The 25,119-nt window shown below is 41.2% G+C and overlaps 1 protein-coding gene across 1 annotated transcript in view; it reads left to right on the forward strand.

The window, feature by feature from the left end:
* Positions 1-25,119, forward strand: part of KLHL29 (kelch like family member 29) — a gene marked incomplete at its 3' end in the record, with an annotated part of 389,918 nt that overhangs the window by 238,018 nt on the left and 126,781 nt on the right. Inside the window, exons 4-5 of the mRNA XM_082277061.1 lie at positions 15,729-15,870; positions 16,608-17,153. Coding sequence (XP_082133187.1) covers positions 15,729-15,870; positions 16,608-17,153 — 688 coding nt within the window. The remainder of the gene's footprint in view (positions 1-15,728; positions 15,871-16,607; positions 17,154-25,119) is intronic.

The following is a 25,119-nucleotide window of genomic DNA, read 5'->3' on the forward strand; positions in this document are numbered from 1 at the left end:
TAGTCTTTTCTCATATGCAGACTTCTCTGGTTTTTATTTTTTGCTGGGCTTGTTTTGTTTGGCATTTTTTTACATTTTAATGCAAAATATGCTTAAGGGTGTCTATTTAAAAGTGCAGTTGTTTAAACACTCCAAATGGTCCTTTGGGAAGGCAGAGGAGTGCAGGGAATGCAGACGAAAGCGACTGATGATGACTTGTATGTAGCACATCTTCCTTTGCCCACAAAGCCATGTTTACAGCACTGATCTGACCAGTTTCTGGCTCAGAGCAGCTTCCAACAGTTGCTTAGTCTTTAAAATATTTTTTTAAATAAAACCCCAGTGCTTTCTCTCACTCTCTGGGTTCAGAGATCTTCTCCAAGAAAAATTCCAAGGGGCAGGAGTCGGTCAGTTGAGCACTACCAAGATGTTTCTGAGAAGTAAGATTGCAAACACATACAGCTGGAAATAGAGCTCTCTTCCCATCAGGGAAACGCCTGTTTTCTGAATACAGGAAAGATTTTGGGAGGTTTTAAAAGTGTTTTAGATACACCATTCTTTCCCTCTGGTACTCTTTCAGTTCAGATAATGCTACTGATGTCCCTGGGCTTAGAGCTCGAGGTAAGATGCTGTGCTGGGTGTGTGACAGCTTTTCCAGACATGGAAATGTCACAAGTTTAAACCTCCCGTTTTATGCCCTATGCAGCTGTAAACATGAATTTTATTCCACTGAGAAGGACAGATTTTTAGTTCACCAGTGGAGTTAGCTCTCCTGGCTAGTTCTGAAAGGGCTTGAACTCCCTCAAGCTTGGTGTTGAAAAGCTGTAGAGAGTCACATTTTATAGCTATTTTACGTTTAGTAATGAAATCTAAAAAAAAAAAAAGAAAACAAAACCAAGACCTACCTCGTTCAACCTTTGGTAAATAATTTCAATGTACAAATTTACTCATGAAAGAGAAGGAAATTAAAATACGTCTCTAGATGACTAGTTCCAGAGGCAAATAAATCATTTTTAAATAACAGAAACAAGAGTATCTTACACTTTTCACCTCTTTAAGAATTACAAAGCTTTTTAGGCAGCAACTGCTGTATAAAATGTGATCAGGGAAAGCTGTTTCCACGTGTCCAGCTTGATGCTGAATGTGGCCATGATGCAGTGAAACAACATGGGACTGGATGAGAGGGCTCCCGCATCTCCTCAAAGCGAGAGGGGAATATTAGGCAGGCAAAAATGTAATTACTGGAGTTGAAATTGGGCCAAGACAATGGGACTGACAGCACATTCTTGGGAAATGAGCTCTTTGATCGTAAATCTGTGAAGCAAGCTTGCCAACCATATTGATTTTGGTAGTGGATTATCACTGACAGCCAGGATCTGCTGCCCTCCTGCTTAAAGCAGCGCCCTAATAGGTTTTTAGAAAAGCAGCCAGGGTAGTACATAGAGAACAACTCCCAGGATATGTTCACCCCATCACAGATTCCCTGAGTGTGTTGAGTTGGCCCCTGGAGAAGTCCTGTACCAGTGTTCAATGCCAGGGCAGCGACTCCTACATGTTTGGGAGGTGCTGGCCCCACACAGACCAGGTACAGGTGCGCTGTGAAATGTCCAACCTGCTGGCATCAGCAGCTCTCTGCAGGTGCCCATCCTTGTGCTGAGGCTGATCTGGCTCTGCTCTCTTTCCATCGTGAGCTTTGACCAAAACGAAACGTGAGCAACGCCTGACCTGTGTGAAAGATTTTGCCTTCAAATTCTGCCTCTGGGAGACAGTTGCTGGCTTTACCAAAGGTAAGACCCGGGTTTCAACAGCCGACACATTAGGTAGTGATACTTACAAGCTGCTGGCACTTTTGTTCTTAAATGAAATTGAGTACACCTATGAGGAGGCTGTTGGTTAAAATAATGAGATAAAACTTGAGAAAGTGCAAAATAATACCTGCACATCATCCAAATTATCTTTGTGCGTGAAATGCATAGAGATTGTGCCCTGATTCTCAACTGACAATTCCGAGTCCTACTGTAATACAAATAATAACCAGATATTTAGGATAGATTAGAATTTACTTTTGGATCCATTAGCATTATTGTTAAATCTGACAAATGATTTAGAAAATGTATATGAATTCAAAGAGCCTGCTCATCATATTTTGTGACAGCTGGGTGAATACTTGACATCTTTGTGCTCTTAAAAGAACATATGCAATGACTCAATTTCATTTGTAGGGTTGAGGGAATTTATTTGCCTAATTTTGAGCCCACTAGCACATGATGGATTTGAAAGTTCAGTTCTAACAGGAATATAATTGGGTTCTCATTTCACTTAGGAGAGAGCGTGATAGAAAGGGTGAAGAGAGAGATAGAGACATGGGGAAAATAAAGTAAGAAAATGAAACTTAGAATACTCATGAAAAAAATTGCAATGAGATTGAAAAAAGAATGTAGTAAGGCAGAGCGTGAGAAAAAGCCTGTACATACAAATAAGTTACTCTTTAAGGGGGCAGAAGAGACAAAATAATACATTCTTAATCATAGTGCCAAATGTCTTTTGGCTGAGAAGAGCTGATGCTTTAAAATTTACTCATTGTCATAGCTGAAAACAAAGATAAAATATTAAGTCTTTAAGTTGTGGGAAGGGAGAGATGGATGTTTCTCTAAATACCTTCTCAAGCTCAGTAAGTAAAGCAGCTCATCAAGTGTTCAGTCTTGCAAGGACAGTCCTTCAGCATCAATACCTGGTGCAAACAGTGAGCTGCAAGGAAAGGCCACAGGGCCATGGTCATACAAACCAGGTCCCATGGGTGAACATCAGCCTTGCTGACCAGCAGTGGTTGCCTCATGTCTCCAGTGGTTTCATTCGGGACAAAGACCATCTTACGCTCCAGAGGTCAGCTACCACTCACCACAACACTTCGCTTGGCCTGTTCCCTGCATGCAAGGAAAGTCCTGGGGTGATCACAAGTGCCCTCTTGGATGACAGGATGGGCGTGTTGTCTGCTGGCAGTTACCAACAGAGCATACCTAGAGATGGAAGTGATGCTGTACCAAGTGATAGTGGGGGAGTCTTCCTGTACAGCTCCTGAATGCTTCATAAGAGACAAAGATTTGGATTTGTTGATTTGGATCTGACCTGCTTACACATGCATTGGCTTCTGTTGAGGTTACAGCAGCTCTTTTTCTTACCGTTTTGGAAAGCTGGGTAAACCCTCTGCTTTAGCCCCCAGTGTGCACAGTGGGATCAGTGGCAGTGTAGGTTTCTTCTCTCACTGTGCTGCTGAGTACTGCTGCCATGTGAGCGGTACATCCAGGCCAATGTCCTTCTTTATCCCATGTAGCAGGTGGGGCCAGGATTCACAAGCAGCACAGCGTGCCAGCATTCTAAAGTAGCTTTATTAACAGTCCTTAGGGAGTACCTCTCCACATCCCTCATTTATCTTTTAAATGAATCTCTTAGCACAAAAAGAGGGCAGGAATTGAGTTTGGTTTCAATCTAACTCAGCATTTATGTTTCCCCAATTACTTCCAAATGAGCTGGCTCCTGATGTCCCCAGCCTTTCTTTTGCCTCACATCAGACACAAAGTCCCTTTGCCGCTGGTCACTGATGGGTCCAGTTGAACCAGCATGAGCCCAAGGCATTTGAAGGTAAATCTCTGTTCAGTGCTGTAGGACCTTGTCAGCTACTTGAGATTTAGCTTAGTACATAGCAAATAGAAGTACTTCTCCTGTGGTACCTGTATTTACTTTCATTTTTGGGTAAGAACTACATTTTCAGCTATATCACTGGCAACTTTCATTAACACTCCCTGTTGAACAGTAGATTTTTCATCTTTGTGCTTTACTAACGTTGTAGAATTAAATGGGTTTTTCTGTCTTTTTGATTGTATCCTGATATTCTGTCACCTTTTGATCTCTGTGTAGTGCACATAGACTGTAAACTCCTTGAGGTACCTCCTTGGGGAAGGAGGATGTATGGGGATGTATTTTTTCTTTAGAGGGTGCCTACTGTGGCAGAGCCCCACATACTGTGGTACTGTGAAATAATAGTAATGGCAGCATTATTACTATTATTATTATTATTATTATTATTATTATTATTATTATTATTATTATTATTTCTTCCACTTTGTAATACCCAGAAAACTCAATTTTGTTTAAAGCTTATTGAGAATTCTAGGAAGAGAGGGAAATGGCAACCTACAGGCACAGCAAATGGCCTGAAGTACTAATACATTTCTGACTTTATACAGCAACTTCTCCTTAATCTGATCACTGGTTAATTTAATCCTGTTTCCTTTGATTGGATCCCCTGGAACCAAATAATTTGTATTGTGTTTTAGTCTGGTATTTCTGATCATTGTCTTTGTTAATTTGATCAGAATTGATTGAACCAGTCATTGAAAATAAATGATATAATTAATCAAATGCAGCATTAGAAAAGCAGGCCCTCAGCAGGTCTGTTAGCTTTTACCTCTTGTTTTTCTTCCCCAGTACATGAAGCTTGGACTACTTTTAGAAGATGAACATTTTGTAACATCCACAGCTCAGTACTAGAAAGGGGAAGAGATACATACACATCTATATACATATGCTTTAATGAATGAATGAATGGAATGAATGGAATGGAATGGAATGGAATGGAATGGAATGGAATGGAATGGAAGTAGTTCACTGGGAAGGGACCTACAGTTTTCATTCAGTCCAACCTTATATCTCCTCTCAAAGCATCTTAATGTCACAAACTCAGTTACCCTTTCTGAGACAGGTGTGCTTGGTGGAAGATCTTGCTTAATGGCTCAACTTTCTTGCTAACTCAGTGATTTTAAGAAACTCAACATGTGATCAGTGTTTGAATTTGTCACAGAATCATCAATAAGCATAAAAAACAAGATATGTCTCTGTGCTTTGTTCTAATAACATGTGGATAAGCTGGTATAATCAGAGCTTGTCTGAAGCTAACAGTCACTCCAAAAACTGTGCCATAGGTGGAAAGGAATTTTGGATTCACAACAAAGATTATTTTGATCTCTATCTGTTGTGTGGAAAGCATCCTTCTTGGATTTTTTTTGGAGTAGGTCTGTGGCCCCATTTTGCTTCTTTCATGCTGATCAATACTTGTGACCAGAGTCGGCCATTTTGATCTGCACTGTTAGATATTTATAGATTTGTGTTATAACTGAAGCTTTATTACAACAAACCAAGGCTCAGTTTGTCTTCTGGAGGCAATGGTTGCACAAGAACAGCTAGAACTCCCCTTGCCTCTTCTGAAAGGCACAGCAGGTTCAGCAGGGGACACGCTGCCTCTTAAGGGGTATTGCCTGCAATGACCCAGGCTGACATGCCTGGCAGTTCACCCTGGGGGAACACAAGGACACTGTGTGCCCTGCACCCATCCTAGAAGGAATAGCAGCTTCTGATGGACCATGACCTGCAACAGCAGAGGAGAAGAATTAGGAAGATCGGGTAACAACTTGCTGTTGTAGGTGAGGTATCCCTACCAAAGGTCATTTAATTTTAGCTTGTCCTTCCCTTCATGGCTTACAGAACCAACCTGTGTTATTTAGTGCTTACAATAACCCCTCTCTCTCTCCCTGTCACCTTGAAGTTTCTTGAGTGGGAGATTATTTTTAGAGGTGGTTTTACTTTGTGTTAACTTCCTGGGAGCAAAGAGAGTGTGAGGTTTTATGCTTTTTGTAACATGAATTTTCTTTAAAAGATACATAACAAGGGATTTTCCAAAACAGAGAAGTCTTTGGCAAAACTCCCCAACCTTGCTGGATTTCCTCTTCTTAGTTAGTCCAGTGGTTCAAACTGGATGCCTAGAAGAATTCAATCTTACAAGAATAAAAAGTAAAGGAATGTAAAGCAGTGAAGGAAATGTAAGTAGAGCTTAATCGTTATGGTACCCATTTTTCCTTGGGTGACAGAGGACTGTTTAGCATCATGAGTTGCCATGAACAGAGTAATACTGAAGGATTCACACCCAAAATCAGAATGAGGTGTCTGGAAAAAATGTGTGGCAATGTAGCACAATTCTGACAGGCATACTACTAACACTAGCCCAAGCTATACCATTATCAGTTTTGCTTTAAATCATGTGGCTGTGGACAGCAAAGTATGTCCAATAGCCATTTGGTAGATTTATATCTTGGGATGCAATGTTTGCCATAAATCTTTTAGAAGGATGGTGGTTGAGGCACCTGAGGCAGTCATGCTAGTCTACGAATCCGTTCTGCTGAACGAAAACAGGAGGACTGGGCAGCTTCCCACTGGTAGCATGGAGATGTGGAAACAAAACAAGCAAGAATGCTTTGATGTAAAACCTACAGAGCAGAAAAATTGGAGAAAACAGTGACTGTGTTTCCAGCAAAACCATATATTAGCACTCTGCTGTAAATGACTGCCTTACTGACTGATCCTGCACTGAACTTCTTGTGTTATTAAAGCTCTGAATCTGAATGGAAACAGGGTTGTATCTGGAGACCTCCTTCCCAAAAAGGATCTGCCAGTCACGTCTGGTCAGAGCAGCTTGGGGAATGTTTACCTTCTTTTAGGAACCAGCTAGGAGATTGATGGGTTTGAGCTGGTTTTGCACAAACTTGTTTGAGTCCTAAAAGGCATTTTCGTCTGTCTGCACAGAGAAAATGGTTTTAATAGAAGAGGAAAAAAGGTTTTAATAAGAATCATTGAGATACTTGATTTTGGGTTAAAAGGGAACGCAGTGTATTATTGTAGTATTTTTACTGTGGAATACATTTGTGTTTCTCCTACACAACCAAAAATTTTAACAAGACCAGTGCAATTACAGGAATACCCAGATTTTAGATGTTATCTTGGGTGTAGAAAAAGGGATGGATTATTAAAGTGTATAGTCTCTGAGAGAAATAGCACTCTAATGCTGTTTTTCACATTGCATTTTAGTGACTGCATAACTTACCTTCATAAGACAGTCTTAATTGAACATTTCAGTAGAATTTGAATAAAGTCTAATATATCTGGGATTCCTCCTCCACTCCTTAAAATATGATGTGAAATTTATTAGTCTTAATGTACATATCCCAGAGCTAATTGTTTTATCTTGTAAATCAGTTTCTCATCTTTTCGATGGCTTTTACTTTCAGATATAAAGAATAAATAAATTCTTGACTGAAAAGTCATTTTTGTTTTGCAGTAGAAAAATGGGGAAGGGGTCATCTTTATAAATGCAAAAGGATTTTTAGTTCTTTTTTAATTATTTACAAATGCTGAATTAAAGGACAGCAGAGTTTAAATTATGCATTAAATTAGCATGTTACTGATGGAAGTCATTCAGAGAAAGTTGAAATTTTTTAATTGCTGTGAGCCAAATTCAGCCACGATTTAATAGCTCAATTGATGTTGATGAACTTAAGGCAGTGATAAATCCAGACCTATAGGCTTATTTTTCTTTGTGCTGTGAAAGGTAAGCATGCTGTTTCTACAGTACTGACTGTCCTTTTGTTTGAGAGTTGACTGAGTATACTTTGATCCTTTTTTTAGAAAAAGAATTCTCTGTTCTCCCTTAAAGAAAGCTTCCTGAGACCTGGATCAGATTATGGAAAATAAAGTGAGCACACAAAAGTGCTTGTTAGAAAGTGAAATTTATGTGCAAACTAAATGTGCCCTTGATGATAGCCTTATTGATCAAGCCAACTTAATAAATCAGTAATATCACACAGCACTGTTCAACACTCATAGGCTTATATTGGTTTTCTTTTTTTTTCCCCTTTCTTTTTATGTGCCTGCTGTGTAGGCAGAGAACATGCACTTTCCTGCCACGGAGTGTGTACTACAATTGAAACATTGAGTTCAGAGGGCTTGAATGTAAAATGTCGGCATCCAATACAACAAAAAGGAACTTTTATAGCAGTAACTTAATACTGGGATTGGAGCCTTTTACTTCCTAAGTATTCCTCTCTTTCTAATGCTTCAGCCCTGATCCAGAATGAAATTTGGGGTCCTGTTTGGATAATTAAAAGAATTCCATGGGAAATTTGGCATGAAAATGCCATGTGGAGTGACTTCTGAACCTAGCAATGGCCAGCATTTGCATTCAAGATAGATGTTTAGTTTTCAAGAAGTCTGCCTTTAGCTTGTTCTTCAATAGCTTTGCCAGTACACAAGGGCAACATTCTTTGTGCACCCTTGGGATTCTGGTCTGACAAGCACTTACTCCATTATTGCCCATATTTCCTTAAGCCCTCTGACAAAAGCACTTATGATGGACTGTATTTATCTGCCCGTGCCATGGGATGCCTGCAGGATCTCTGAGAGCCCTCTCGCATTGCGCAGTGCATGTTCTCTGTAGCTGCCGCGTTGTTCCCGATGCCGCGTGTTTTCTCCTCCGTCGTGAGATGATTTTGCATTCATAGCTTTGCTCTGATTTGGGGTTGATCTGCATGCAGACCGTGTTAGCAGAGGAGGTTCTGCTCAGGCTAAAGTGGGGCTTCTGTGCTCGAACCCAGTGTCGTGCGCTGATGTCCCTGGTGTCCTGGAGCAGCAAGTGTCGCAGCCGGGACCTTGGTTCGATACCTCAGCTCCGTTCCCTGATGTTCTCGCTGAGAAATGAAGGCAGCTGGGTGAGTACCTGAGCCTCTGCTGGTGCAATTTGCCAAGACGGAATACAAAGTAGCATTTGTGAAGCACTTCTTGTCATTCCATGGTCCTGCATTCATTCCTAGCTAATGACTGGAGCACTGGTGTGAGAGCGGTGGTTGTACTGGGCAGTCAGCCACCAGAAAGAAATAGATACCACTTGAAGTCAATTCACAACTTTTTTCTATCCCTTCTTTCTGTCTCCTATTCCATAATCTCATTATTTCTCTTTCCTTCATTAACCTGCATCTAATGTGGATGATGAGCCTTGGAAAGGGTTAATGAGACAGAAGCAGTTGACCCTTTCCCAGTTTAGAGTTATCTTCCACTGCACTGTCAAAGCTTGGGAGTTTGGGCTGTCTTATTTATGAGAGTAGCCAAGGCTCAGTCCGGGAAAGCTGGGGTTGATTTTGGTGGTGGGAAGAAGCTGGACATGCCCATACCTGTGCCTTCTTATCAGCTCACAGACTGGGTAGTGAGAAGCTCTGCTCTGCATGGAGCCAGGATCACAGCTGGGTAAAGGTACTGATGTTGTGCTGGTCTGGGACTCCTGTGAATGGGTGGAATGCACCTCACTCGAGAGAGAAGCAGCAATGTGTTTCACTGAGTTAGTTCAGTAAGTTCAGTGGAATTTTAAAAAGTTTAACAGTGGTTTACAAAGGTTAAACAAGTTTGATGGCGAGGTTCACCTTACTAATTACTGCATGAAAGAAGTGCACAGATGCAAACTGAGTTAGAATCAAGTTAGATTGCACCTGGCTGCACCCAAGTTCCACCACTCTGTACCTCATGACCCATTGGGAGAGTCTTCCTAACCATTTTGCATCTTTGGTCTCTGTGCAAAACATTCTGAGTCTCAGACTTAGACAAAGGTCTATATCTAATGAAAGAAATACAAAGAGTGAGGAAGAGCCTCCTGTTGAGTCACAAGGTTCAGAGTGGACCCGCTTGCTTTCTAAACTCCTTCTGGAGCCTTGGTGCAGTTAGGTCCAATCTTAGTCTCAGACTTGGACAATGGGTATATCTAATGGAATTATCTATAGTAAGTTTATAATAATTAATATTGAGCAGCTACATGAATTAGTAATATTTCATTAGTATTAATTTAGGTTCCTGACAGATCTGCCATTAGTTAAAGGTCTCTCTGTCTCAAGGAGCCTCCTTGAGAGGTGTCCCAGCTCAAGGAAAGATCTCCACCAAGCAACCAGGCTGCCTGGCCAGAAGAGCTCAAGAAGGCTCACTTAGGCTGTCATATATATGGAATAAAGTGGTTGGCTTATAGTCAAATTGCATGCAATGGAAAAGGTGTGCATGAGTCTCCTTGTATCTGCAAATTTCTTTGCTCCTTGATTAATGAGTCTTTAAAAAGCCACCAGCTATTCATGTGTTAATCACATGATCAGTGTTCCAAGCTCATGTGCATCGATGCTCACTTGTGTCACTGTTTCCTTCATGGTTTTTCAGAGAACAAGTTGAAACTAAAGTAGTTATTGGCCTGGACACGGATCAGACCTTTACTTCCTTCGCAGCCTGTACCAAACTACCACAGTTTGTTTAAGGGGTGGAGTGCATCCATCACAGGGATGTGGGCCCACCTGGGGTTCTCCAAGCCTGTGTCATTAACCTCAAGGTGGGGATGTCCTTAAATCCTCTGCAAAGCAAGAGCGGGTGCAGACTTTACCCCACTGCTAAGCCGTGTGTCTCTGCAGGCTGTGCCATAGTGCTCCGGAGCTCACACTAACTGGTGGCTTCTTGCTGGATGGTGTTTAAGGAGTTTAAATATTGAATTATTCTCTCTGCTCAAGAGGGAACTAAGACTTCTTTTGTCTTTTATGCAGGGTAGTAACATTTTTCCTGTGAGTTAACTTTATTACTCTATTTCTTGTGGCTCCCATATTAGTTTTGGGAAGAGAAAAACAACGCTGTGTCATTGCAGAATTGCCTGGTGATGGGAACTGTAAGGTAGATGAGTTCTTATCTCCACCCATGAGCAAGTTCTTGAGTGAGGTTTTACTGCAGGACTGTTCTTTCTGTTCCTCTTGCACACTGGCTTGTCAATATCTCTTAGGTTTTTAATACATTACAGTACATCCATCTCTTAAAACAGTAGTTTAATTTCTGTAGCCCAGCCACACAGCCAGTGCTATGGAGATATTGCTATCATCACTGCATCTTTAAAAGCTCTGCTTCTGTCCTTAAGAGCTTCTTTGGCCATGGACTAAACTCAGAAATATATTTGGGTCCTGTCCAGTGCCATATAGGAATTTACTCCAGATGAAGATTTATCCCTGTACAGTTCAGATTTTACATGCGTGTTTCATGCACACAGTATCTGTTTCATGCAATATTTAACAGTGTGAACTACAAATTAGGCCATAAACTCTTTGGTGCAGAGACCACTAAACTTTTTAGAGCATCAGATACATTCAGACTTTAAACCTAACCAGGGCCACTAGTCATTACCGGTTAGAGGCATAGAGAACAGCTTTAAAAGGAACTCCCTCATTAAACTGAAGTTGCTTTTACCCATGACAGGCCATAAAACCTAAATCTGTGGGAGGGAATGTTTGCCTCTGTGCATGCATGCATCTTAACCTTTTTATTTTCAATGGGGAGAGAAAATAGACTGCGTTGCGTATTGGATACATTATCTTGGTATTAAGCTGCCATTCCCAATCTCTTTTGGAAAATTGGAACAGAGATTCGCTACTTCTCATCCATCACTTTAAATGAAGGTCTTAGTAAAACAATTTTTATTGCTGGGAATCACAAATAGTATCCCTCTTTCCAGATTAGTTCTTTTTTGCTCATGAAACTGTTAGAATAGGTCTTAGCACTCTGAGCCATTGCAGGATGTATGTCAGTGGTTCCACAAGCTTTGGGGAAGATGCTCGAGTGTGTTTATAAGGACCTCCCAGGAAGTGCTTGATTGTGTTGAGCCTGGGGAAGATTGTACTGGAATTTTTGTTGTTGGATTTTTGTAGTTGTTGTGTTGGGGTTTTTAAGACCACTAACATACTCTTTGATTCTGTAAGTAGTACAATCGGTTTTATGTTTCCGTTGTTGTAAAGAAGGTCTTACTAAAAGTTTAGGTCTTGTTTCATTAAAGATTTGTAAAGCTTAGGACTTAAAGTCTGACCTAGTTGTAGCTATGCTTCCTCAACACCTAATAGTAGCCATGTAAACTGATGCTGTATAGACCAAATCACTAATTCCCAATCTTTAGCACCAGCTGATGGGTGTGAACTGATAGACTTTCTTGTGGATATCCTGAAAAGCCCCATGAATCTGAAAGTTTTAATGTGTTAATATAATAAGGTTCAGTGGGCCAGCTGTACAACAATTATGACTTCTTGAGCTACAAAAAATTGACAGTCTGGCAACTTGACTGTGTTAGTCTCATGTAATTCCAGAATTGTTCCGTCTTTCTCTCTTCGGCCTGTAAATCTGTATTGTGGTTAATTTCCTTAAAACTGGGAGACTGCTCCCTGCTGGAGTTCAAAGTGGCAGGTGGTGAAATGCAGACTTCAGCTGAAGATTTTATTGATTCTTAATGGTGGCTTCAAACTAAAGAGGTAAAAAATGCTCACATTTGGTTTTGGGGTAGTCTATCCATGACAAAGAGCACAAATTGAACATTTTACTGGTGCTAGAAAGATGCTGATGCTTCCTTAAGTAGTCTTTGTAGTCTGCCAGGAATTTCAGGCAATTAACTAGCCAATGTTGCTGTTGACTAGCCAGGCTTCAACAGACCTTTTAGAAACCTTTTGGTCTTTTCATGTGTTCCATGTTTAATTCAAACAAGCATCTGACATGAAAGCTAAAGATAAAAGTGTAACGTAGTACAATTAGTTTCTGTGAAGTCTGTCGATCACTAATGGAACACAGCTCTTCCCCCTGCACAACTAGCATAATACAGGCCATTTTTTGGTCATTTGTGTTGTACATTAAAAGCATCAAATAGAGCACTGTCATGGGCCTGAGTGAATGGACAGAAAGTTCCTTTGTTTGATAATGCTGGAAATAATTTCGCTTTCCAGAGACGCAAATGGGTAATTGCTGCAATCAGATCAGAGACATGTAACACTTGTAATGTAACCCTTCATGTATTAAGAAAAATAAAGCATAAATTAGATCAGAGACCAGAAGTATGTATACATTTTAAAAGGAAGTTCAGTAAGCTGTTTCTCTGTTTCCTCCACCATTACTGTCTGTGTTTCATGGATGTATGTCATGATTTCATACTAGCTGATCTCAAGCACTTTCTGATCAAACAAACACAAGTTCAGGAGTACAGTTTGAAAGCAACCTACTGGATTTGTGCATTTAAATCCACTGAGCCTCTAAGAAGCAGTGTTTGTGAGCATGTTTAGTGAAAGGTCTGGTATTTAGTGAAAGTGAAGGAGAATTGTTTATTGATAGCAAACCTGATAACCTCCTTCCTCTTTTTTAATGCTCAAAGTAAGGAATTTAGATCTAGATTTGGCTGCAGACTCTACCACTTTCACATGTGTCTGGTCTGGTGCTCTAGGTTTTTTGGAAAACAGGTTCCAAAATAGGCAACTGGATTTTTATAGGATTTAGGAGAGCTGTATCACGTACTCCCTTCTTTACCCATTCTGGACAAAACATACGGGTTCTTCTAAAATTGTAGTATGTGTGTGTGGTTCTGAATTATTTAAGGTAGAGGAGTATTTTTTTTTTCTTATTTTAGATCAACACCGTTTTAAAGGAGCTTGGGGATGTAACAAAGTTAAACAAGATGCTGCCTGTCTTGACAATGCCACACAATAATGAGAAGTGTGTATTTCAAACCCACTGGTAAGACCCGGTTCATACAACAAAGAATGCAACACACAGATGCACATGTGGAACACACAGAGCATGATTTGAGTCATGAATCCTCCTTTAGGTTCCTAAAAATGCCCATCTCTCTATATTGCATTTATGGTTTTTTAAAGCTTTACTTTAGAATAAATATTGGTGTTTCTGGGGGAAGTATTTTAGCTGATATATAGGCAGAGAATGTTGGTGGTTCTTTTATTTATTTATTTTTCTACTGCAGAGTGCTTTGGCTGCTGTTAAACAGTTTAGCTAGATCCAAATGGATACTGCTAACAGGAACTGGTAAACCACCAGCAGCGTTATATCCTCCTGTGTCAAAGACCCTGTATAATGTAAAAGCTAAAGGTATTCAGAATAATCATTTTCTCAGGACAATTTATAAATAAAAAGCATTTCAAAACTGAGACTTATTTCTTCCCCTCCTGCCCTTTCTTCACCATGAATAGAGCAAAGCTCTTGAAGCTCTTGACTGTCTGCATGTCCTCTCTTTATGTCTTTTCTGACTCATTTTTATTTCAATTGCAAAAGTTATAGAGGTAGTTGAAATGGTGGGGACAGAAGTAAATGTGAATCTAAAACCAGAATATCATTGTCCTCGGTGCAATTAGAATAGAAAAAAAATCTGGAGAAATGACATTAAAAAAACCCAAAAACACAACCCCCAAACTATAGAAAAGAATTAAATTGATGAGTTTTAAAAAATAACAATCATAGGAAAAAAGATGTTAAGAATAACATTTCCTTGTGAACATCTGCTTTTAACAAAGTATAGCATTTCTAGTGGGGGAAATATTCCCATTGTGGCTTCTGTGAGCAAAGAGAGCAGCACAGCAAAACCCATGTCCTCTGTCAAGGTCTGCACACACAACTCCTGACTCCAAGAGCCCACCAAGGATAATGCTCAGGTAGAAAAGGGGGTGGGTGTCAGGAGATTTCAGGAGCCTTTGGGTGAAGGAGGGAACATTGGAGCAGGGCAGGTGCTAGCGGAGGTGCTGGTGGGGAAGAAGGGAGGGCAGGAGGAAGCAGGCTCCTCCGGTGGATATAAAGACAGGAGGAATGACTGATTGGCTTGGGGAAGGTGTGCATGTATTTGCAGAGGGCATAAATGGGTCTGCTAATGACTTCCTTTCATGGTGTGATTGAGGTACTTGGTGATGGGTGAATAGGCTGCTGGTGTTGACAGAGATTTCATTGGTGCAATGTGACCCAGGGCATTTATGGAGCTGCTGTACCCCCATCTCTGAGCTAAATTACTTCCCAGATGTGAAGCAAACAAGCAATCGCTCAGACTGGTCTCCTGTTCTTTATGGCTTCACTCTTCAATACTCATTCAGCAATAGGCAGCTGGTTCCGTTTGCTTGGTTTAGAGGTTCTGACACCAGTAAAAACAAAACAAAACAAAACAAAAAACTTTTAATCTTCCAGCAATGAAATACGCAGCAGACTTAAATAAATGAGACCTATTGGAGCACCCTTGTTTTCTACAAGCCTTTTCTCAGCAAAGGCATGATTGTTTGGGAAGGTCCCCTAAAATTGCAGCGGGGGGCTGGTGTAGCATTTAAATCCATGTGATAGTTTCTTCATCAAGAGATCTCTTTCAGATCATGTCTGCTTTGATGATTATTCAGCCCCTACTTTACAGTTATTTTAACCTCTCTGAAGACCTGCCAACATACCCACTTTAGCAGCCAGTGATGTTATGCTGCTTTTTTTTATTGGCATTCAATTTTAAGGGTTGACAGATAGTAAATACGAAGACTTCTCTTTACTGTTCTATAGTAATTTGTCCTACAGTTGTAAATAAGTCTCTCTTGTTCTGCCTCCTGCTAAACAAAACTCACTATTTTTGGAAGAGATTGAGCAAACAGAAGATTGTCCTATTTTATGTAGCTGCCACTGAGTGGATATTACCATATCTGAGTTGTTGTCTGTTGGGGTTTTTTATTTTCATGGAAAATGATGCGACTTATTTCTGAAAATATTAGTTTGTTGTGGATTCTTTTTTTTTTTTTTTTAAGGTGGCTGTATTAAATTTCCAGAAGAATTTTTTTCAAATATATTGTATTTCCATACGGACGTGTCATGCAAGCCTGGAGGACAATCACAGAATCAGAACTGTTAGGGTTGGAAGAGACCTCTGGAGATCATGTAGTCCAACCCCCAAATGAATGATATTTAAAGATCTTAGGATATCCTCTTGGACTGTAACAAACAAGCAAGCTACTAGTTATGAGGAACCGTAATTAATCCCAGTAGTCAAAACATTTTTATTCTCTATTTTTCTTTCTCTCTGGTAGACACCTTGCATTTCCAAGACTGAAAATCAGCCTCAAGGACTTGCAACAAGTGTCAGGTGGGGACAGACACCCATCAATCAGTCCACGCCCTGGGACACTGATGAGCCGCCATCTAAACAGATGAGGGAGAACGAAAACCCAGGTATGTCTCTAATCTTATTTGTAATTCTAGCAGGGAAAATCGTTCAAAGCAACTTCAATACACTATCTCCACTTACCTCTGTAAATAAGACTTCATTGTGAGCCCTTTCTTTATTCTTTAGCAGGGGTTTTCCCTCATTGTAAAGACCCCTCAAGTTTCTTCTATGCCAGGGCTGATATGAATGTATTAAGATGCTGCAAGTTCATTAGAGCGGGGTTTTTTTTCTCCTTCTCTGCCTTCACTAGGGGAAAAGGCACTCTGTAATACTCTAAGACTTCTTTTATGTCCAGAACTACCTGAAATGATTTCCAGCTTCCAGACACATATCATACATTGTGCTACTGAGCCAGACGTCTAATTACAATGTCTTTGTAGTGGCTGGAGCACCATTATTATACACACAGAGTGTTTGTCAGGGAGCCGTGAAAGCGCAGCAGGGAAAGAGGTTAATTTTCTTGGAAGCGTGCACTTAAGCTGCATAAAGTGCAAAATACATAAAACCGCAAACATGCCGCATGTCACCTGACGAGTATTTTAACAATTGCACTCACATCGCTGCAGCAATTTTATGCACTTACTGCTTGGGAACGGCTCCAGATCCCGAACTGCTTTAGGTATTGTGCAGCGGGGCGTGTGGGCGCCATCCGCGGGTGCGGGAGGGGAAGGATGAGGGTGTTGATGTCTGTTCTCACCCATGCTGAGCCCACCACCATTGCCACCCTTCCTTCATGCCACAGGTGCAGCGCCCTGGGTCACCACAGTGGCAGCGGGCAGCCAGCCCACCCTCATCACGCACTCCTACGGGATGACACAGCCGCCCACCTTCAGCCCGGCCGCCAACGTCCAGGCCCCAGTCATCGGAGTCACACCCTCCCTCCCGCCGCACGTCACCCCCCAGCTCCCACTGATGCCAGGCCACTACCAGCTCCAGCCGCAGCCCTCCCAGCCCCTCAGCAACATGGTGGTCAACCTCCAGAGCCAGCCCTTGTACACCAACAGCCAGCCCCTCAGCATGTCCTCCATGAGTGGCGTGGGCCCAGTGGCCCACCCGGGCCCCGGGGCGGCGGGCAATGGCCACCTGGCCTGCCCCATGCTGCCGCCGCCGCCCCCAGCCCTGCCCTCGGCCGCCCTGCCCAGCAGCGCGCCCACCACCAACGGGCAGGCGGCCGCCCCGCTGCCCCCCAACGCGGCGGCAGGCGGCCCGGACAACACCAATGGGGTGCAGATGCTGCGGACGATCGGCGTGGGGAAGTACGAGTTCACGGACCCCTGGCACCCCAAAGGTAAGGCGGGCCGGCTCGGCCCCGAGGGGCACACAGCAGGGGTGGGTGGCGGCTGACCCTCGGCATCCCCGCCGCTCTCTGTGGGCCCGCCAGCCCAGCCCTGGCAGCTGCCTACGCGCTTTTCTAAAATGCAGAGCTTTTGTGAGTTACTGACAATAAAAAACAGTGTGTCAACAGGAGGTAGGACAAGCTCTGGGTGAAAAGTAGTGAAAAGCAGCTTTCAGGCCCATCAGATAAGCCGGTGTTCCCAAGGGTAAAGCAGCCATCATCCCATGCCTCTCCCTGTGAAATATGCCCCATGTTTCCATACGACCACTGTTTTCCTGGCTGCAGTTGTGCATCTGCCACAACAATGACCACCTTCTTCAGCCCTTGTCTTCTCCCTGCTCTGGTAGGAGCCCAAGCCAAACACAAGTCAAGCTTATTGCAGCTGAACAACCCGACACATTCAGCGTTAAGGGGAAAACTCTTCATTACCAGCTTCATCGGGCTCAAATGCTGCAAAACACCCTGAATAGTCATGAGCGTTCTGAGAGGTTGACCTTTTCCAAGGAGTACTTTGTAAGTGAGCCCCTCCACTGGGTCACGGTGGAGTGTTATTTCTGAATGTCTTACCCCAGACACTTCAAAACTACCTATGCTCTGTGTGCTGAGTTTCCAACTGCATTTGCAGAGTTTTCCCTTCCTCCCTTACAAATCACAACTGGTACCACGTGTACAGGTAAAGCAAAATGGAGCTTACGAAAATATTAATGCAGACCTATCAGCAAAATCAATTAAATTGATTTTCTAAAAAACCAGCACCTTCATTAAGTCTGTGATATTTTATGTATGCATTTGTATTCAGACACAATCCATGTGTAAATTATTTATTTGCCACAAGCTATTAAGTTCTGTTGTGTAGCTCTGTATTAAAGACAAGGAATCTCTATTAAAAATGATCAGTCCAATAACTCTTCCCGCTCTTTACATAAATTGTACTTTGGTATGTGTAAACCCTTACCAACGTTCCCTTGAAAAGGAGCTCAGATACAATCTCAGCAGTACTTCTCTAAAACTAAATATTTGGATTGCTTTTAAGTTTTCAGCTCCAAACCCCAAATATGATGGGGGCTCTTGCTGGATGGTGAGCTTCTGAATTGCTCTTTGAGCTCTCTCTGGATGGACTTTAAGTGATACTGGCCCAGTCAGGTAGCCAAAAATTAACCAACAATTTTAAGAGTATCGTTAATTCTTTCACTTTACGAAAATAATAAAAAAAGCCCAAAGTCTGCAAAAGCAATTTGTTAGGTCACATTTATAAGTTACAAACCATTGATTTTGTAGAAGGAGAAAGGGGAGAGATTTATACTCTAATTCTGGTAGACTGAGTTCTGCTGGATGTCTCTCTCCTCCATAGGAGTTATCTGTCTTCTAAGAGGCATCATCTCCACTTTCCATAGCCACCTATCCCAATTTGCTGCACTGGGTACTCAGATGCATGATCAAATTAACACAATTTAAAGGATTACTTGGTGTCACTGGAGACACGTGCAAATATACAATACAAGGGAAAACACATAAGCTTAAACCACTTTCACAGCAGTAATTTGATCACATATCTGAGCTCTAGTGACACTAACCTAGTGAGACAAATGAGCACATCAGTGACTGCACACTTGAGGTTAGGAATACTCCTAAATGCCTTGCATACTTAGGGCCAGCAGCATCAGCTGTTATTTACTCTTCCTCCATCAATTAACCTTCAGCAGATCTCTGGCTAGCAGATGAAGTAAACTTCAAATCAAAGCCTAAGTAAAAAGATCGTAAAATATTTAATCAGTCTTTAATATTTGATTTATTCTGACAAATTCTTAGTCAGCCCTCTTGCTTAACCTGCTGTAAACCCCAGTCTAGCCCAATAGTCCGAGCACCCTGGAGACCAGTAAGCCCAGGAGATGTTCATTAAGGTGCAGAGCAGAGTTCCTCACTGGAGGATGCCAGGCATGCCAGCCCTAGCTCTGCTCCTGTATTTGGAAACCCCTGTACCTAGGAGAAGCATCATAAAGAGAATATTAAAACAAGCAGTATTTCTAATCTGTGGCAACTGCTGACACATTAGCCGTACTGTGCCTTATAAACTGCAGGCTAGACAACTGTTTTTCCAGGGATTAGGGAGCTTCTCTGTGACCATAAGCTATTGAGTTATTCCCACAGTGGTTAAAAGCAAACAAACAGAGCAGAATGAAGCATGCATATACAAATGTGTCATAAGCAGGACCTATTTTATAGAGATAAAGTAATCCCTTCCTCTGTTTCCAATCTAAAAAGCCCTTACATCTAAAGCCATAATTCTTCATGACACACTTGAAGTCAGAGAAGATATATGTTGGATTTGCTTGTTTTGAATGAGAGAGAAACAATCAGGAAAGGGGAGACAACTGAGTGCTGAACCAGACCTTAAAATCTCACTAGAATAAGATTGTTAATATAAACTCTGTGAGTTTCAGTGTGGCTTGATTTTCTAATTATTTTACGTTTTAATTTCTGCCCTCAGGGATTTCAGTCTCGAAAGCCTGACTGGTTTCACAGTCTTACATGATAGATATCTTTCTCTCCAGTAATGGAGACAGTGCTAAGCCGTTCAAATATACAAGTTCAAACTAGTTCCCTACAAGTTTCATTTAAATATTCTCTGTCTTTCTTGGGGAACCTTGGCCAGTATTATAATAAGGGCCACTGCTAATGGCCTTGAGATCTATCTCATTATCCTCTGGAAGTCTGAATTATTATTTCACTTGACAATCCAGTCTTGTCCAGGTTTGAATAATTACCCAACTATCCCTTAAGTGAAAGAGCAGTTCTTGCTGGTTAATATTATAGGGTTTCTTACATTTTAGATTTTTTTAGGAAGCTGATTTGAAACATTATGTTTGTTTCCCATGATTATCTTACCTTTGGCTATGTATGTTTGGGCCATTTTATGCTGTGTTCATGCAGAACCAGGTTTCTTACTCAGCTGTTTCTAAATACATGTATACAAGTAAGTTGACAAAAGTTAAAGGCACTGCAGGTGTGATGTCTCCTTTGCAATAGGTCAAGAGATCTCACTTACATGACTGAAAGAGTCATTTCCGTGGCTCTGCAAAAAATGCATTTTGATAACAAGAACCATCATAGAAAACAGATGTGTCATTTTCCAGTGTTCCAGATAATTTCTACCTAATTCCATTGAAACTGTTTGTAAGAAAATGTGTGCACAGATTGGAGAATCTGCTTGGTCAGGATGGGTTATATTCTTTAAGTACGAGTTAACTTTAGCTACACAATCCATTTACTTGGTGAATTTGTAAAGTTGTTACATTACAAGAGACATAAATAAAGTTTCAAAGTAGTTATTGCTTTTAGCAGTGTATGAAGAACTGTGGAGATGCTTTGTGAAATGCATGGGGTCTTTTACCATACACAATCAGCAGGAGTTTTGGGAGGCATCTGGTTTGGCCTGTAGTTTCCCTTTGGATAGGATATATGCCAAGTATCCCTAGCTGACTTCAAAACCCATGACACCTTAACACAGACATGTAACCAAATATTTTTTGGCAGAACCAACCCTTATTTTCTATCCATGTCCTGAATCTTGCTCTATAAGCTAAAGTGCCAGAACAATTAATAAGGCAGAATATTCAGAAACATAAAGATGTTCATTGTGAATGTGTTCGGTGAAGATCCACTGTAGTTCTCATAGCCAAATTTTTACGTGGCTTCTTCAGAAACTACAGAGTTGCAAAGAATATTCAAACATATTTTCAGGATCTTCAGGCTACACGATGTGGCCAGCACAAATTGTCACTTGTACAATGTGCCTGCAGGGAAGAGAGAAAATCATCCCTTCAGTATCTGACACAAGGTACCAGTGTCCCCTGCCATGGCACAGTGACAGAGACCAATGTCTGTGTGCCTGCCAATCCAGCTGAGCCCAAACAGAGAGGAATTAATCAGTCTGAAGAGATTGGTTTTTTTGCAGAAACTGAGTAACTGAGATTTGGTCCTTGACTGTTTCCTAGGGCAGTATGCTTCCTTATAGTCAAGACTTGTTGTAAATCCAAAACTGAACCCTTGGTGGATAGCTCTGACATATGCAGAAGATAAACATTCCAGCTTGGACTCTGAGATCTGTTACACATTTGGAAATACCCTCTCTTCATAAACTTGATATACTTTGAAGCATAGCTGCTAACGCAAAAAATGAGGAAAATACAGTACTTTATTGCAGTACCTACTCCTGCAGTGTAAAATTAACCGTGGACATCATGGTGTTTAATTTGCGGATGTTCGTGGATAATACTGATGTTTGTTTCCATAGTGTTTTTGTTCTATAATTCTTTGGTTTGCAGTCCTTAACTAGTGGGAAAAGAAAGCAGATGCTAATTAGTGTTCAGAGTGTAATGACTGTAGAAACATAACAATATCAGAAATAAAATCTGAATGTTAATCCTTGTAGCACTAATGTCTTAACACTTCATTTTCAAGCATCAGCAAATAGCATGAACTAAACAATAACAAAACTACAAACGAATACTGTTGCATCATCACTCATTGATTGCACCTTTCACACTTGACTTTATTGCATTGGAATTCTCATTAGGCCTCAGACAATATTTACTTTCCTTAATCATGAATAGTAACAAGGCAGAGTACAACATTTTGTCAATAACTATCAACTTTTTCTTCAGAAAAGGCTGAATTTTCAAAGGGATTTCAGCTTGACCTGCATTTCTGTGAGTGTATCTAGTTCTAGACGTGAATGCTGGGGGTTGGGGAGTGTTTAAATTCTTCCTGAAGCCTAACATTTGGAATTCTAGTAGCATTAGTTAGAGGGTATTTTGTGGTGAAGACTCTAGAAAGCTTCTTTTCCATTCTCTACCGTGCACCAGACTACATGGCCTGTGTAACCATAGGAGAATCTCCCTTTTGTCTAGAAAGGTAGAGAGATAAACAGGTTATGAAAATTATAGATATAAAATTATACATAAAATTGTATAGTGTCTGTGTACATGTATATACATACATATGGATATGTATGCATAGAGTCATAGGGAAGGAAATCTACAATAGAAATAACTGCATTCTCTCCTATTTTTTGTAGGACAGTTAAGTTAGAATGGAAGTGTAAGCATTGTGCATGACTCTTACTGTGTTTTCCTTAGGACAGTGGTGATTTCCTGGGATGGCCTAAATGGTATCAATGTACAGATGAGTAGTGGTCATTTGTAAGCTCAACTTGATAATGATGCATAAGACTTCACAGAATCACAGAATGGTTGAGGCTGGAAGGGACCACTGGAGGTTGTCTGGTCCAGCCCCATTGCCAGGCAGGGCAGTCTAGAGCTGTTTGCCCAGGACCATGTCCAGATGACTTCTGAATATCTGCAAGGATGAAGACTGCACAAACTCCCTGAGCAAGTGTCGGTCACCCCCACAGCAGAAACATGTTTCCTCATGTTCAGAGGTAGCTTTCTGTGTTTCAGTTTGTGGCCAGTGCCTCTGGTTCTGACACTGAGCACCAAGGAAAAAAGCCTGGCTCCAGCCTCTTTGTACCATTCCTTCAGGTGCAATTTATATACATTCATATAATTTCAATTTATGTACACTGATGAGATCCCACTGAGCCGCCTTCTCTTTTCCAGACTGAACAGCCCCAACTGTATGTACCTCTCCTCCTAGGAGAGGTTTGTCATCTTCATGGTCCTTTGCTGGACTTTCCAGTCTCTCTTGTATTGAGGAGCCCAGAACTGGACATGCCACTTGAAGTGAGGCCTCACCAGTGCTGAGTAGACACTCAGGGTCAGACAGGGTCACCTCCTGCCTTCTCATGGCAATAACTGGCCTAATGCAGCCCAGAGTACCTTCTTAGCTGCAAGATGACACTGCTGACTCATGTTTTAGCTTGCTCATGCACCGTAATGAACTAAAAGCAAACAAGTCCTCTAAAATCAAATTTTTATCAAAATGAGTTACCGTCTTCTTTCATTAATACAATCCTAACAAGATTGAGAAGTGATGAGGGTATCTAAATCACCACTTGAGTGAGAATGAAATACATTTCACCTTTCTATGGTCCAGGCAGGGTGTTTTCCATAATTTCTGTCCTTTTAATGTCACTGTCGGTCAGGTCATGACAGACAGTGATTTACTGCACTGAAGAGTCAAAGAGGGCTTGTAATAGTCCTAGAACATTGCCTTGCTAAACATAAAGCATAAAAAAGGTGATTGAATTCTCTTTTGATTGACATCTCTCAGTATGTCAGTGACTTGAGATTTCCACATTTCAACTGGAGGAGGATCTTTTCAGCACCACCAATATTTTATGTGGGTTATTGTTAAAAAAAATTGGGGCATTGCTGAAGTGAGTCAAAACTCCCTGAAACTGCTTTTAAAAGTCATCTGGTCCGTGCTGCTATTTTTTATACCTCTGTTTTTTAAACAAATGTCAGATCTGCAACTGTAGTTCATCTGTTGAAAATAGAGAGCTGAAGAACTTTGATTCTACTGTTGTATGATATTACATCATCGTTTGCAGATCCACCTAGTTAATTAGACAGTGATACATTTGAAGTTGTCTTGAATTCCTTCCCACTCTGTAGTCTTAAGATATGGTTTGCTTAGAATGTGGTTTCTTAACAAATACAGTTTTGCCCATGATAGTGGCCATCAAATGCACTCAACATAAGTCTGAGAGGCGGCACAGTTCTGTTGAATTACTATTTTCTCTCCCGTCCACACAACACTGTATTCACTAAGTGCAAAATTCCTCAGGAGCTGGATGATAACCAAAATCTAGGCTTTCTTTTGGCACAGAATACGTAAGTTGCAACTCTATAAATACAGATCAGATTTGCAGGCAGGCTGTCTGTTCATCCATCCATCCATCCATCCATTCATACATCCACCCATCCATCCAAATAATGTTCCAACAATCCCTTGCAGGTAGCTGGAATTGCATTTGGATGTTCTAAAAGTTATTAATTGTCCAAAACACTTGCAGAGTTGGCATTCTACTCGCAGAATTCATGTTAAATATCTGGTTTCACTGACCTCGTCTTCCCTTGGTTCTCTGTCTTGTTCTAGTCTTGACACATATTTCAGTGCAACCCTTGTCTGTATCCATCCCTTTGGGTGCAATGGGAAACATACCAGTTCCCTTTCACTCTGTCCTCCTATGCCTGGAGACACTTTAAAGCTACCTTTCCTGAGCATTCAATTTGTTCCACAAGTTTGGCTTTTCCCAAAATTTCCTCATAAGATTTTTTCTTCTTCACAGCAGCATAATTCCACTTCTTTTGATATCATGACTTAAAACGTGGGCAGTCAAGTTATAGCTGCTACAGTGTCAGCAGAGACTGGGGACATCACGTTCAGTGCAAACCGAACAAGCTGGGTCCATCCAGAGCCAGACTGTGCATTTATGTATATACCTAAATGTTACCAGAATGGGCTATCCTGTGGCTTCTGGAGATCTCCAGACAAGCTGATTTATTAAATTCCAATTGGTTTTGGTTTCTTTACAAGAAAGAGGAAATGCTTTTTTTGTTTTTCCTGATCAACAGTCCTCCATGGAGCAGAATCTAAATTCTGAATGAAGAAGAATAATTTCTGTCTCATTGCATTCAGAATGAGAATCATCCTGTCCCCTGTTAAATTAAAAAAAAATCTAAACAGATTTGTGAAATGCAAACATTTCCAAATAGTGACTTTTCTTACCCTGCTGTGCCTTGAGATTGCTGATGGTAAGCTCCACTGTCCCGCAGTGAGGCCGGCTTTGGGCCATGGTCAATAACAACAAGAATAATAATAATAACAATAATACTGTGGGATTACATAACACCTCGAATCTTCAAAGTGCTTTTGAGGACATAAAACTTATGTAATTGAGTTCATTCTGCGCAGGAGGATTGGTTAAGCTTCTTCCACTCAGTCTGGTTACTGT

The sequence above is a fragment of the Coloeus monedula genome (genome assembly GCF_965178545.1).
Source record: "Coloeus monedula genome assembly, chromosome: 2".
NCBI lineage: Eukaryota > Metazoa > Chordata > Aves > Passeriformes > Corvidae > Coloeus > Coloeus monedula.